The sequence below is a fragment of the Patagioenas fasciata genome, chromosome 30, assembly GCF_037038585.1.
Source record: "Patagioenas fasciata isolate bPatFas1 chromosome 30, bPatFas1.hap1, whole genome shotgun sequence".
NCBI lineage: Eukaryota > Metazoa > Chordata > Aves > Columbiformes > Columbidae > Patagioenas > Patagioenas fasciata.
Genome location: NC_092549.1, coordinates 2,188,333 through 2,202,382, shown reverse-complemented (window position 1 = coordinate 2,202,382; position 14,050 = coordinate 2,188,333). Strand labels below are relative to the sequence as shown.

Genomic DNA, 14,050 nt, shown 5'->3' with positions numbered 1-14,050 from the left:
GAGAGCACAATCCAGAATCATGGGCAAGGGTGATGTAGCAGACAGGAGCACTGGCAAGAAGCCTGTCCCAGCAGCTGAGATGAATCTCACTGGGCCACTGAGGTTTGTTCCTGCAGTCACACACAGAAATGCCAGGGTTCCATCAGGCATCTGTATCTGAGCGGGTCTCGGGACTCCTTATGCACCCACGAATACTCAGAGACAGAGTCTGTCCCTTTTACACACAGAGGCAGGAGTCACAGTGTCCCTCTGGCCTCCTGTTGCCATTCCCAAAGGATGGGAGGCACCTCCGCCCTGTGGTGTGTCACCTGCTCTGCACTCATCTGAGATGTCCCATGTCATGAGGAATGGACACGGGGACATTGGTTCAAGGAAGAAGATCCCAGTGCTGTATTCATGCAGTTAACAATGGGATGTTACTCCCAACATGAAGTGACCTTGAGATGCTGTCTGTCCCACAGGCCTTCATGGAACCCCCAGGAACAGCTGATGGTGTTTGTGCTCATTTGAGTTCAATTAATCTTGAATACCTGATGTGCTTGCTCACATCTGACCTCTGCAATGCAAACATGGGCTGCTGAACTGCTCACTCAGTGTCCCTCTGTGGAGGGAAAAACAGCCTCCCTGAGCTGGGGTGAGAGGCCAGGGCTGCAAATCATGGCTGTGAGGAGCAAGTCCATGATGACGGCTTTGGGGCACCTTCTGCAGGGTGTCCAGTGCACACGGGCACAGCCCAGACCCCGCTCTGCTGGTCCTGCAGGTCTCTGACAGGAGGGATGGGTGTGAGAGGACACTGCTGTGTGCCAGCCCTGCACACACACACTGTTCTGCTGCACAATGGTGTTTTATCTGTGGCCACTTTCCTGGGTGTGTTCTTGAGAGAATCTTTGTAAGAAGACCTAAACCTTCAGGCCCTGCCCATAGGAGATCACCTTTCTACCCGAAAAGGCTGTTGTGAGGCCAGCTCTGTCACAGCAGTGCCCATTGCCTGTCCCCGCCTGCGCTCACAGCACTGACACACAGCAGGACGGGGACCAAGCTGCCAGAGCACTCAGGCCTTGCACCAACACAAGGGATGGGAAGGAGAGTGTGGAGTGGAATGAGAACAGCTCTGGAAGAACAAGCGCTGGTGCTCCCTGGCAGTGCTGCCATGCGAGAGCTCTTTTCCCTTCCACCTATGCACACGGGAACTGTCCCTGCAGCTCCAGAAAGGCCTTGGAGTTACGATGTCAGTAGAAAAAAAAGTTGTGGAAGGTCCCTTTATTTTACTTAAGCACAGAGAGCATAAATTTGTCACTGACACAGCCACTCAGTGAGAAAAGAAAAGCAGGCAGTGAATTACAAAGGGAATTAAAATATTTTCATAATAAACAAACACAAGGATAAACAAAACCTGCAATGAGTTAGACTGTAATTTTCATGTAGAAGAAGATAGAGACAGTTTATTGCTTCAGAAGAAATCCAGTCATCAGTTTCCTCAGGGCATCCTTGAGCTCCTGGTTCCTCATGCTGTAGATGAGGGGGTTCACTGCTGGAGGCACCACCGAGTACAAAAAGGACAAAAGCAGATCCAGGGATGGGGAAGAGATGGAGGGGGGCTTCAGGTAGGCAAACATGGCAGTGCTGACAAACAGGGAGACCACGGCCAGGTGAGGGAGGCAGGTGGAAAAGGCTTTGTGCCGTCCCTGCTCAGAGGAGATACTCAGCACGGCCCTGAAGATCTGCACATAGGAGAGTAGGATGAAAACAAAACAGCCAAAAGCGAAGGAAAAGCCAACTACAAGAAACCCAGCTTTCCTGAGGTAGGAGTGTGAGCAGGAGAGCTTGAGGATCTGGGGGATTTCACAGAAGAACTGATCCACAGCATTGCCCTTGCACAGTGGCAGTGAAAATGTATTGGCTGTGTGCAGCAGGGCATGGAGAAAGCCAGTGGCCCAGGCAGCTGCTGCCATGTGGACACCAGCTCTGCTGCCCAGGAGGGTCCCGTAGTGCAGGGGTTTGCAGATGGCAACGTAGCGGTCGTAGGACATGATGGTGAGCAGACAATATTCTGCTACTACCAAGAAGGTAAAGAGAAAGAGCTGTGCAACACATCCTGTGTAGGAGATGTTCCTGGTGACCCAGAAGGAATTGGCCATAGATTTGGGGACAGTGGTGGAGATGCAGCCCAGGTCGAGGAGGGAGAGGTTGAAGAGGAAGAAGTACATGGGGGTGTGGAGGTGCTGGTCCCAGGCTATGGTGGTGATGATGAGGCCGTTGCCCAGCAGGGCAGCCAGGTAGATGCCCAGGAAGAGCCAGAAGTGCAAGAGCTGCAGCTCCCGTGTGTCTGTGAATGCCAGGAGGAGGAACTGGGTGATGGAGCTGCTGTTGGACATTTGCTGCCTCTGGTCGTGGGTTACTGTGGAAACAGGAGAGCACGTTGACAAATCAGGACAGGGTTCTCCCAGAAAATCTCTTCCCACCCTCAACCAACATTCCCCTTCTACTCCCACCTGTGCCACCGCATACAGAAATGCAAAGTGTTCTCTCCTTTTTGGCAGCCCCTGTGGTCATTTCCCTGGCTGGAGCTGTGGTTTGTGCTTTCTGAATGTGCTGTGAGGATCAGGGCCTCTTCCTGTGGGCTCCCAAGGAGTCAACCCTGCCCTACAGCACCGGGACCTGGGAAAGGGGGGGAGTTCTTGTGTGTATTCATAACCATAATCTACTTATATCGTAATCATAATTCACAATATCATGCCAGGGAAGCAGTGCAATGTCCTAAAGTTGTTCTGACTGGGACAGAATGGGCTCATTCCCCAGCACCACACATCGCACATCCCAGAGCCTCGCAGGGTGTGATGGGCTTAGGGAATTTGCTCCCACAGAGATATCTGCATGGCAGGACTTGCAGCATCAGTATCTGATCTTCAGCTGAAAGCCCAGCTGCAGAGAGTTTGAGGGAAGAACACAGGCAGCGGAGCCACTGAGTGGACAAGGAGACATGGCCCAGCGCTCCTGCTGAGAGAGAACAGGGAGACACAGACAGGCCCTCAGGAGAAAAATAAATATTTGGAGTTTCAGCACTTCCTCAATAACTGAAAGACATACTTTCATCTTATCTTTCCTAGCCAGCCAGCCAAGAGTAGAGGACAAAAGGCAATAATTGCTTTCCTTTCAGATAATCCCTGCCTTGTTGTCCCTCTTGGAATGTCCCTGGGGGTGAGTTGTCAGCAACCCTGACCCACACAGCACCCTCTCAAAGGCAGAAGGACCATGTCCTGCCTGGGATCACTCCTTCCCCCCACAGCTTCTCCCCGCCTTATTGTTGGGATCTCCCCGGGCAGGCTGAGTGCTGACCCTGGCAGGCGGCAGAGTCCCTGCCCTGGCACAGCCCTGGGGTGCAGGGACCCTGCTCTGCAGGGCAGACCTGGGCACCCCTGGGTGTTCACCCAGCTTCACAGCTGTTCAACATTGCCTGACAAGAGCCCCCTCCTTACAGATCCCACAAGGTGTGCCTGTGCCAGTTTTAGGAGAAGCCTCCAGGAGCTACAGCTGCATTGCCCTGCACCCAGAGACTTACCATGGCAAGGGCTGCAAAGGTTTCTCCTCCAGTGAGCTCTCAGTCATCCTCCCAGTCCTGACCACCTTTAATCTCTCTCTGCCTTGCTCGTCTCCGTGAGATCCCCAGGCAGAGCCCTCAGCCCTGCTGCGCTGTGCAGAGGAGCTGCTCCTGGGCAGAGCTGTCTCTCTGCAGCGCTGCCGCTTGCCAGGAGCTCCCTGTGTCCCAGGAGCCCAGCCCAGCTCAGCAGCACAGGAGCAGCCCAAGGTGCTTTAATGACCCCTCTGGTGGGTTTGGCGCCGAATCCATGAACCTCAGACCCTGAGGTGAAGTTAATGAAACCTCTTGAGAAGTCCAAGTCAGATTCAAACTCCGAAGTTTCTTGTACTGTTAATGGGTCCCACTGAAGGACACTACTGAGCAACTGTCCCCAGGGTGTGGTTAGAGTAGAAAACTGGAGGCAGTGATGAAAAGGTAAGGAAAAGCAAAGCAAAGGTGGCTCTGATGATCAGTAAACCTGGATGTGTTTTATTAATAAAAGGGGCAAGCCCTGACCCCCAGCCCCTGGGAAGGCAGATCCTGTCCCTCCCACGTTGCCCAGGGCCCTTCCTGGGACAGTGTGATGTGGGGCTGTGCAAGGCCAAGGGCAGGACTATGGTCCCACACCTGCCAGGTTCCTGGCTGGGGACAAGGAGGCCATGAGGCCCCTGTGCTGGAAGGACAAGGTGTCTCCTCACAGGCATCAGAGGTGGAGACAACAGCCATAGCCAAGGGGAGACGGAGCTCAGGTCTGGTGGGGCCTTTCAGCCTCCTTACATCCCTTGATCATCTCCACCACAGCCTGTCCTGTGCTGTGGCATCCCCTGCACCTCTTTCCCTGCAGGCTGCAGACATCCCCCCTGCCGCCCCACCTTGCTCTTGTCTGAGCATCTTCCTTCCTTTGCTGAGGTCTCTCCATCCTCCCCAGCTGTTCCTTGAAGCACAAAGCCTTGGGCTGATGCAGACTCCCTCTGCTGACCTGCTCCACCACAGCACTGCCCTTCCACTCACATTCCTTTCTGCTCATGGCCAGTCTGGACCTCCCAAGATGCACTTTGTGCGATTATTTCTTTCTCATGCTCTTTCCCACTATGAAGAAAACCTCCACCACCTCTGAAACCACCCTTCAAGCACTCTCAGGCTACTCCTGCACTGCTACAACCTCCCCAGCACTTCTGGGCCAAAGCAGCCCAGGGCCAAAGCAGCCCAGCACCCTCAGAATCCCACACCATGTGCACAAGGTGCTGAACCTGCCTTGGCAGAGCCCTGCACTCTCCAGTTTCTCCCTGCTTCTCCAAACTGGGAAGCCGCACAGTGACACACACCCGTGTGTGTGGGGTCACACCAGTGCTGAACCGAATGGGATGAGAACTCCAGGTGCCTTCTCATTGGTGCCTTCACTCACAATGAAAACACATCGAGCCACTCAGCACATGACGGACCTCCATAGATCCAAGCAACTTCTTCACTTTGAGGGAATCCCACTGCTGATTCTTCCAGCCCGTCTCTCCTGAAAAGCCTGTACCCAGCCATCGCAGCACCCCAAGCCGTGTGACTTGTCCCACACGCCTTGGCGGTTACTGCATGGATGTCAAACAGCACAGGCTGCAGCTTTTCCTGGATGTACCTGCCAAATTCATGGAGGGGTGTGTGAGAGCTTTGACACCTCACATAGCACTGCAGGCCTGTAATTGGCATTAAAGGGAATAACTGCCCTGGATTTGATTAGTCAGTAGAAACATAGAATCATTTCAGCTGGAAGAGACCCTCAGGATCATTGAGTCCAGCCACAACCCAGCTCTAGCACTAAACCGTGTCCTTAAGGACCTCATCTAAATGTCTTTTCAACCCCTCCAGGGATGGTGATTCCACCCCTTCCCCAGGCAGCCTGTTTCACTGCTTCACAACCTTTTCCATGAAGTGTCTCCTCATACCCAGTCTGAACCTTCCCTGACACAACCTGAGACCATTTCTTCTTGTCCTATTACATGTGTACTTGCGAGAAGAGATCAACACCCTCCATGGAACAACCTCCTTTCGGGCAGTTGTAGAGAGCAAGAAGGTCTCCAATTAGTCTCTTTTTTTCAGGCTAAACACCCTCAGATCCCTCAACCACTCCCATCACACTTGTGCTTCAGCACCTTCACCAGCTCTGTTGCCCTTCTCTGAACTTGTTCCAGCACCTCAAGGTCTCTCTTCTCATGAGGCGCCAGAACTGACCCCTGGACTCAAGATGCAGCCTCGTCAGTGCCCAGTACAGGGGACGGTCACTGCCCTGGGCCTGCTGGCCACACTATTCCTAATACAAGACAGGTGCTATAGCCTTTTTGGCCACCTGGGCACAATGCTGGCTCATATTCATCTGCTGTTTACCAACACTCCCAGGTCCTTTTCCACCAGGCACCTTTCCAACCGCTCTTCCCCAAGCCTGTAGCGCTGCCTGGAGTTGTTGTGACCCAAGTGCAGGACCCAGCACTTGACCTTGTTGAACCTCAAAGAGTTGGCCTCAGCCCAATGATCCAGCTGATCCAGAACCCTCTGTATGGCCTTCCCACCCTCCAGCAGATCAACACTCCTACCCAACTTGGTGTCATCTGCAAACTTACTGCACTCAATCCCCTCATCCAGATAATGACATTGAACAGAACAGGCCCCAGTACTGAGCCCTGGGGAACACCACTTGTGACCGGCCAACAATTGGATTTGTCTCCGATCACCACAGTTCTTTGGACCCGGCCCTCCAGTCAGTTCTTTATCCATCGCAGATACACCATCCAGGCCATGAGCTGCAGCCTCTCCAGGAGATGCTGTGGGATACGGTGTCAAAGGCATTACTGAAGTCTTAAGTGCACAACCTCCACAGCCTTGCCCTTATCTACTAGTTGGGTCCCCTTGTCATAGAAGGAGATCAGGCTGGTCAGTCAGGACCTTTTGTAAACCTGTGTTGACTGGGCCTGATCTCTAGGTTGTCTTTTATGTGCTGCCTGATGTCACTCAGGATGATCTGCTCCGTGACCTTCCCCGGCACCAAGGCCGGACTGACAGGTCTGTAGTTCCCCAGATCCTCCTTCCGGCCCTTCTTGGAGATGAGTGTCACGTTAGCCAACTTCCAGTCAACTGGGACCTTTCCACTTAGCCAGGATTGTTGGTAGATAATGGAAAGGCTCTCAGTGATCACCTCTGCCAGCTCCCTCAGCACTTTTGGGTGGATCCCATCTGGCCCCATAGACGTGTGGATGTCCAAGTGCTGCAGTAGATCACCAACAGTTCACTCTTGGATTATTGTGGCTTCACTCTGCTCCCCATCCCCGTCTTCTGGCTCAGGGGGCTGGGTGCCTGGAGCACAACTGTTCTGACTATTAAAGGCTGAGGCAAGAAGGCATTTAATATCTCAGTCTTTCCCCCATATTCTGTCCCTATGATTCCTTCTGTATCCACCAGGGGATGGAGATTCTCCTTAACCCTCCTCTTGTTCCTGATATATTCATAGAAATATTTCTTGTTGCCTTTTACAACACTAGTTAGGTCCAGCTCTAATTGGGCTTTGACCCTTCTAATTTTCTCCCTGCATAGCCTCTCAGAATTCTTGTATTTTTCTCGAGTCTCCTTCTCCTTATTTCAAAGGTTATAAATTGTGCCCTCCCTCCCTCTTTACCCAGTCTGCATTTGTCTGCAGTTCTGCCAAGAGAAGGGCCAGAGATAACCCGGTTGCTAAAGAAACGCTGCGAGAGGGGAGACACAGACCCCCCGCCTGGCAGCTGTTGAACTGTAGGGGCACAGGCTGAGCCTTCTCTTGAGAGGGAGGAAAACAGGAGCAAGTGCCGATCGGATGCTGGGCAGGAGAAACAGGCGTTTGTTATGTCCCTTCCATTTCTAAAGAACCCGTCTCCAGCCCCACAGATGGGAAGTGTGGCCACAGCTCTTGTTGCAGTTCCTGCTCTTAGTCCGGAGTCAATCTTGAGCCCTTTGTCCCTAACGAAACAATTGCTGCCATGACAAATCCCCCACTGGTGGAGCTGGTGACAACACCAGCAGTGACTCGAGCTGGTGCAGGACCAAGCCAATGCACACGGCAGGAACGCCAGGCTCAAGGGCTGCAGTCCCTGTGCTGCTCTCCAGTCTGCTGCTGATCTGCACAGGAACCGCCAGCTTCACCAGCCTTTTCTTTATCTGCTCTGCAGCAAGATGAAGGCGCTGAAGGCAAAGACCCTGGTGCTGCTCCTTGCTCTCTTCTCTTTTGGCGAGTCTATGCAGAGCTCTGACCTGAGTACGGTGCTTTAGGAGGTACTCGGGGCTCCATCCTGTCCTGTTCTGCTTCCCCTGCTGTGAGCAGAGGAGCTCAGCTAAGAGCAGAAGTCCCCGGCAGAGCTGTGCCAGTCCCTGCTCCAGCGGGACGGGTGTGGGTGAGGAAGGGCTGAGTTGCCTTCCCCAGGAGGGCTGAGCCAGTTCTCTTCAGCCCAGGGAGAGGCCGTGGCTGAGCTCTCCTGCCCCAGGGGCTGAGAATCTTCTGCAGGACAAGGAGCACAGTCCAGGGCAGGGAACGTCCATCTATTGCTGTGCCCGTACGCCATGGTGGCCACTGTCAAAGACAACAAGAGGAGAGACAACTATGGCACTTGGGAGAGACACTGAAAGGGGAGCGGGCAGCCCGAGGCATAGCCCAGCCTTAGACCAGGTTCTAAGCTCTGGTGTGTGTCTGACAGGTGTTTACCATGTGGGACGACTTGGCGCCTTAACCCCCTGGACCACTGCAGACCTGAGTGAAACCCTGCCACTGCCAGAACAGCTCCATAAGCTCCAGGAACAGCTTTATCACCTGCGCTGGAGCACAAAGGATGTGGCTGAGCGGGCTCTGCAGGAAGGACTGAAGCAGGCAAAGCTCCCAGGCTTTACCGGACGGGTAAGGGCACAAGGCAGAAGGATCTGCTCAGGGGTTTTATCCTCCCTCCAGCACGTATCCTGCTCCATTCCCTGTCACAGCCAACAGGCTGGTGCTGCTGGAACAAGTGCTGCCATGGCCACGCTTCCTTTTCCTGTTGCTCCACACTTCCTTATGGGGAAGAGAGAGCGTGACGGGAATGACAGCTGTCTGAGTCGAACCTTCCTCTGCGTCCAGATCTCGGGTCCTCCTCAAGGGAGGACTGGAAAGAAAGAATGGTCTCAGCAGTGCAGAGTTAAGCCAGGCCTATCTCATGCCCAGAAGCCTTGTCTGCCCGTGCTGCCTGGCCTGGGGCCTCTCCACAGGAAAAGCCCCTTCCCGCAGCTCCAGCATTCAGAGCACTGGAGTGAGCAGCCCCCCCTTTCTGATCCCATCAATCAGAGCAGAGCAAACCTGGGAGGCTTCCAGGCAATGTGAGCGTTCCTTCCATCTGAGATGGGCCTTGTCCCCTTCACCTTGGCTGGCCTTGACGGGAGCTGCCTGCTCCGGTCATTTTCCTTCCAACAGGCGCTCTCCTTTGTGTTCCTTCCCAGGTTGTTCAGGAGATCATCAGTCAAGCCTTGGAGAAGCTGGAGAAAATCCAGGTCCCGATGGATGATTACGCCCTCAAATCAGCAGGTGCAGTGACATTGTACATACAAACCAGTTCCAAACCGCTTCCTGTCCAGATTGACAAGATGGGCATTGGAACGTGCCCAGGGGTAGGAGAGAAGGGGCGAGAAGTCAAGGGCCACCTCGTGCCCTAAAAGTGCCCCCACTGATAGAGCCTGTAATGGGCCAGACCCCATGGAAAGCACAGAAAGGCTGGTTCACAGGCTTGCCTATTTCCACGGCCCCATACGACAGTTTTATGGCTCCCTGCTGTGTGTTCCAGAGGGGCCATGACAGTAAGGGGAACCCACTGTAGGACATGGATGACAACTGAGAAGCCTTTTCCAAGTCAACAGTGCAATATTCCTCCTGACAAATGTTGGGAGAATGACCAACACACGCTGCTCCGAGTGTCCTTCCCCCCTGTCTTTGCTCCTCGAAGCCTCTTTTCCTGCCCCCTTCTCGCATGGACCTGCTCTCCTCCTGTGTCTCCCTGCTGAGTATTTCTTGTCTTTTCAGGCAGAAAATCATCCCGGAAACTGCTGGCCCTTCCCAGGGAGTCAGGGACACGTGTTCATCAAGCTGTCCATGCCACTCATTCCCAGAGCCGTCACCATGGACCATGTCTCAGGGACAGCGTTCCATGGAGAAAGCATCTCCGGAGTTCCAAAGGACTTTGCTGTCTACGTAAGTGATTTCTGTGGAGTGGGGGGCAGGGGTTGCACAGCATTTCTGAGCAGGGGGTGAAGATGGGTCAAAGAGTCCTGGGACCTGAAGCTTCCTTCTGGCTCTCAGAACAAACAGGCTCCTTGGAGTCGTTCCGTTCTCATTGTATTCCTCTTTTATTCAATGTACCACTCAAAAAGAAGCTTCTGGGACAGGATGCTACTCCAGGAGCTACAGGGAAAAGGAGCTGGACAGTGCATGGTCCTAAACCTTCTTGGCTTCCAGTCCCAGCGCTATTTCTGATCCTCAGGTTACCTCCCTCTCACTGGGAGCGTCTGCTCCTTTTCTGACTGCCAGCTTGGACTCGTTGAGTGGGCAAGTGTGGCGTGCTGCCCACCTGCAGCTTCTCGTCTTTTCCTTGTGCTCATCATCCTTGGACTACGTAGCTGAAATAGCCCCGTACTTCACCGACTGAAGTTCATGATGCACCAGACACTCTTGTTTCCTCCACCCATCTTTCTGTAGGGCTTCAAGGAAGAACATGAGGAGCAGGGAACGTTCCTGGGACAGTTCACTTTCCTGGCAGCACTGTATCCCAGTCAGACCTTCCAGCTGAAGGTATGAGGGCACAGAGGGAGGAAAACTGTAGGAGAGAAATGCGGTTGGATGAGCAGAGGCTTCCCTGCCAAAGGGCTTCAGGCAGCCCTGTCCTTGAGCGTGTGCCATGCTGGCCTTTCTCCTGCTTCAGCTTCCTGGTGACGGATGCTTGCACTGCTGATCTTCTTTTCTTTCATTGTGGGTTTAAACTTCAGTGCTTAGAAGCACCACATTTGAAGCTGGAATCAGCTTGACTGTCTGGATCCTAAGTGCACACAAGCGGCCACATCCCATAGGATGCACGACTGCTGGTCTGCCCGTTAAAGACCAGAAATACTGGGCTTCCTGAGGATTCTGTTGGTGCTGGCAATGACCAGAGACAGGGAGGCCATTCTGTTTCCATGGATTTCTAGAGAAGGCAACGACACATTTTACTGACACCAGCACTGGGTCTTCTGACTGTGGAAGCGTGTGCCCCAAAGCAGGAGAGAACTTTCCAGTGTATTTGCTGAGGCACCTGGTCGCTGCTTCTTCCTTTGCTGTTCTCATGGCCCAATGGCGCAGAGCAGGATAAGAACATCTGCACCACGACAGGTCAAAAGCCCCCGCGGGGCAGCAGGAAGGAAGCTGCTGATCGAGGCCGTCGCACTTCTGTCAGTGCTCACAGGCCAGAGACAAAAAGGTGTCTCATTTCTTCTTGTCATTGCAGAACGAGCTCCCTGGGGTCGTGAATTACATCAGGCTGCAAGTGCTGAGCAACTGGGGCCACCCGGACTACACCTGCCTGTATTGGTTCAGGGTGCACGGTGATCCACCCAAAGACGGGGGAGACACGGCAGTTTCATCTGTCAATAAATTCCATTAATGTTCACCCAGTCGAGTTCCCGTCTGCTTTGTCCGTGATGCTGCCCGGTCCTCCCTGAGCTCACTGGAGCTCCCCGTCCTTCTCTAAACCCACCAACGTATGGGAGACTTCAGGAGTACACAGCAAGATTTTCCTTTATTAGGGAAAATGGAAAACTCAGTCACAAATCTGCGGAAAGTCTGACATCCACACACTTGCTGTGACACAGGAACATCAGCAAGGCCCTGCCTGTACACCAAGGTTTAAATTAATGGACAGGTTTCCTGTGCAGGAAGCAACTAAGGATCAACTGAATGGAACCATCTGTTGTTATCTGTTTTCACAAGAGGCACGTGCTGCTTCAGCTTCCATCTTTCAGTGTGTTGCTGATGAGAAAATGCAAGTGTGGCTTTTTTTGTGAGATGGAAACCTGAACTGGAAAGTTATGTCATGGACTTTTTTGCCTCTCTGGGCACATATTGAGTTAATAGCCCGGGAACCATTACAGAGTGATTAGCAAAGCAGTCCCAGGACACTTAAGAGATCCCATAACCACACCATTCTGTCGTTCCTTGTCACCCGAGTTCCCCCAGCCCCAAGGCAGGAGCAGGCAGGGCAGTCGTGCGCTCGGGTCACACCAGGGAGGAGAGAGCAGGACCAGCGCTTGGCCCCCAGGGCTGGGAACAGCAATTTGTGCTCTGAGCTGGGGCTTAGTCCGTGTGCAAGTCCAGCACGGGTCCAGATGTGGGAGAAGAAGGAACTTCAACAACTCTATGACAGTTATAAACTGAAGCCGTTTAATTGAAAAACTTGATCAGGTTATATAGCCTTAAAACTGCTGATTTTGCACTGACATGATTTGGATTGGGTAATTATAATACATTATGCGCTGCCCACATTCCTCTAAGTAATACATGATTGGCTTCTGTCTCAGACACCCATCGCCTCCCATGTCTCTCCACAAACCGCTGGAGTTCCCCATTCTCTTCTTTCTTCATCGACTTTCTTCCTCATTCTTTGTGGTCAAGGACATTTCACTGTGTGGCCTAGATCAGCTCGATTCAATCTTGCCCACTGCACGGAGCTGCTTGTGCATTTTTAAAATGTCTCGTTGGTGTGTGGAGACCGTAGAAGTCTGATGTTACGTATAAAATTTTGCATTTGTATCTGTAAAAGGATTCTCATATTCATATGAACTCATGAATTGACCACTTTATTTTTGTCCTCTGTGTTTCTGTTGTTTTCAGAACACACAGATGACAACACTCCAGTCCCTAAGAACTCACCAGAAATTGTTGGAAGAATTGCGGCTGGAGCAGTTAAAGCTCCCGGCAAAACACAGGTTTTGTAAGTATTCCTAGGGTTTTGTATTCTTTGTGAGGCATTTCAGTGTGGTTTAACCTTTTTCATGGATATGAGTTTACAGAGGCATTCAGATTGTATCTTGCTTATTAAAATGGCTGTTAAATCTTGTTGTGATGGGGTAGATTTGAATGGATCTGACCCAAAGTAGACTCAGATTTTTCAGTCTATGATTTTATGCCTGCGTTTTTAGGCCCACGTTTTTTGGCCTAAATGTTTAGGCCTACATTTTTACACTTCCATTTTATAAGCCTCCATTTTTAGGCCTACTTTTTCAGGCCTACATTTTCAGGAGGAGAGGAAGCAACCACCACATGGTCCTTTTCTCCAGGTAAGTTGAGAGATCTGTGAAAAGACTTGAGTCATTGTGAAGGTGAGAACATTGTAACCTGGCTGCTCCGATGCTGGGACAATGGGGCAGAAACAATTGAATTGGAAGATGGCGAAGCCAGGCAGCTGGAATCTCTGTCAAAAGATTCCACCGTTGATAGGGCAATTTCAAGAGACCCTAACACCACTACCCTCTGGACCTGATTCCTGTCAGCTATGAAAGTAAGACTTCCCTACAAGGAAGATTGTATATGCACTTTAGGGAAATGGAATACTATGGAGAAAGATATCCAGTTCCTGAGAGAATTAGCTGTGCAAGAGATCATCCAAACAGCCAAGAGGAGATGGACCCAGATAGAATCTATTCTACACGACCTCTGTGGCGCAGATTTGTTCAAAGTGCACCACCTGCATATCCTAAGTCATTGGCATCAATGATCTGGACACCAGGAGTACAAACCATTTCTATCACAATTGAACAGCTCCGAGATTTTGAGGACAGCCTTGCTGGTTCTCTATGGGCTTGTGTCTCTACTGTGGAGAAACTGTGTGAAAAATCTGATGACCGGTTTGAAAAGCTGTTACAAGAAATCCAGGAACTCAGAGAAGACTCGTACCATTCACGACCTGTACAAACCCATGTTTCAGCTATTAGGAGAAGGCGTTTCCAATCTCGAGAGAGAGGACAGAGGCAGCCCACAAAAAGAGGTTCACTGTGGTTCTTCCTTTGTAAACAGAGAGAAAACATGAATAGGTGACATGGAAGATCTACCTCAGAACTTCAAGAACGAGTACATGAGAAAAAAGGAAAAACTCCTAGGAAAATGGTTGTTCCAGTTTACAAAAGGGGCAGGAGAGATTCTGATGCTCTTGGAGGAACCTCTAATTCACACCCAGGGACTGTGCAAAACAGGAATTAGAGGTGCCCTGCCTCCAACCAGGTGGAGGAAAGGGATAACAGAGTTTATTGGACTGTACGAATACGATGGCCTGGTACAACACAACCCCAGGAGTACAAAGCTTTAGTGGACACTGGTGCTCAGTGCACGGTAATTCTTTCTAATTATAAAGGAACGCAATCCATCAATATTGGTGGAGTGACTGGGGGATCCCAGGAACTGACTGTTGTAGAGGCTGAAATGAG

At 51.9% G+C, this 14,050-nt stretch overlaps 1 protein-coding gene across 1 annotated transcript; it reads right to left on the bottom strand.

Annotated features, from left to right (window-relative positions):
- Positions 1 to 1,442: 1,442 nt before the first annotated feature.
- LOC136112877 (olfactory receptor 14J1-like) lies at positions 1,443 to 2,375 on the bottom strand. Its single transcript, XM_065857794.1, has one exon. It carries the CDS (start codon positions 2,373 to 2,375, stop codon positions 1,443 to 1,445), a length of 933 nt encoding a protein of 310 aa, XP_065713866.1.
- Between the last annotated feature and the right edge of the window lie 11,675 nt (positions 2,376 to 14,050).

Excerpts from the sequence above, each read along its gene's own strand:
- LOC136112877 (XM_065857794.1), bottom strand. The coding sequence starts at position 2,375 with ATGTCCAACAGCAGCTCCATCACCCAGTTCCTCCTCCTGGCATTCACA.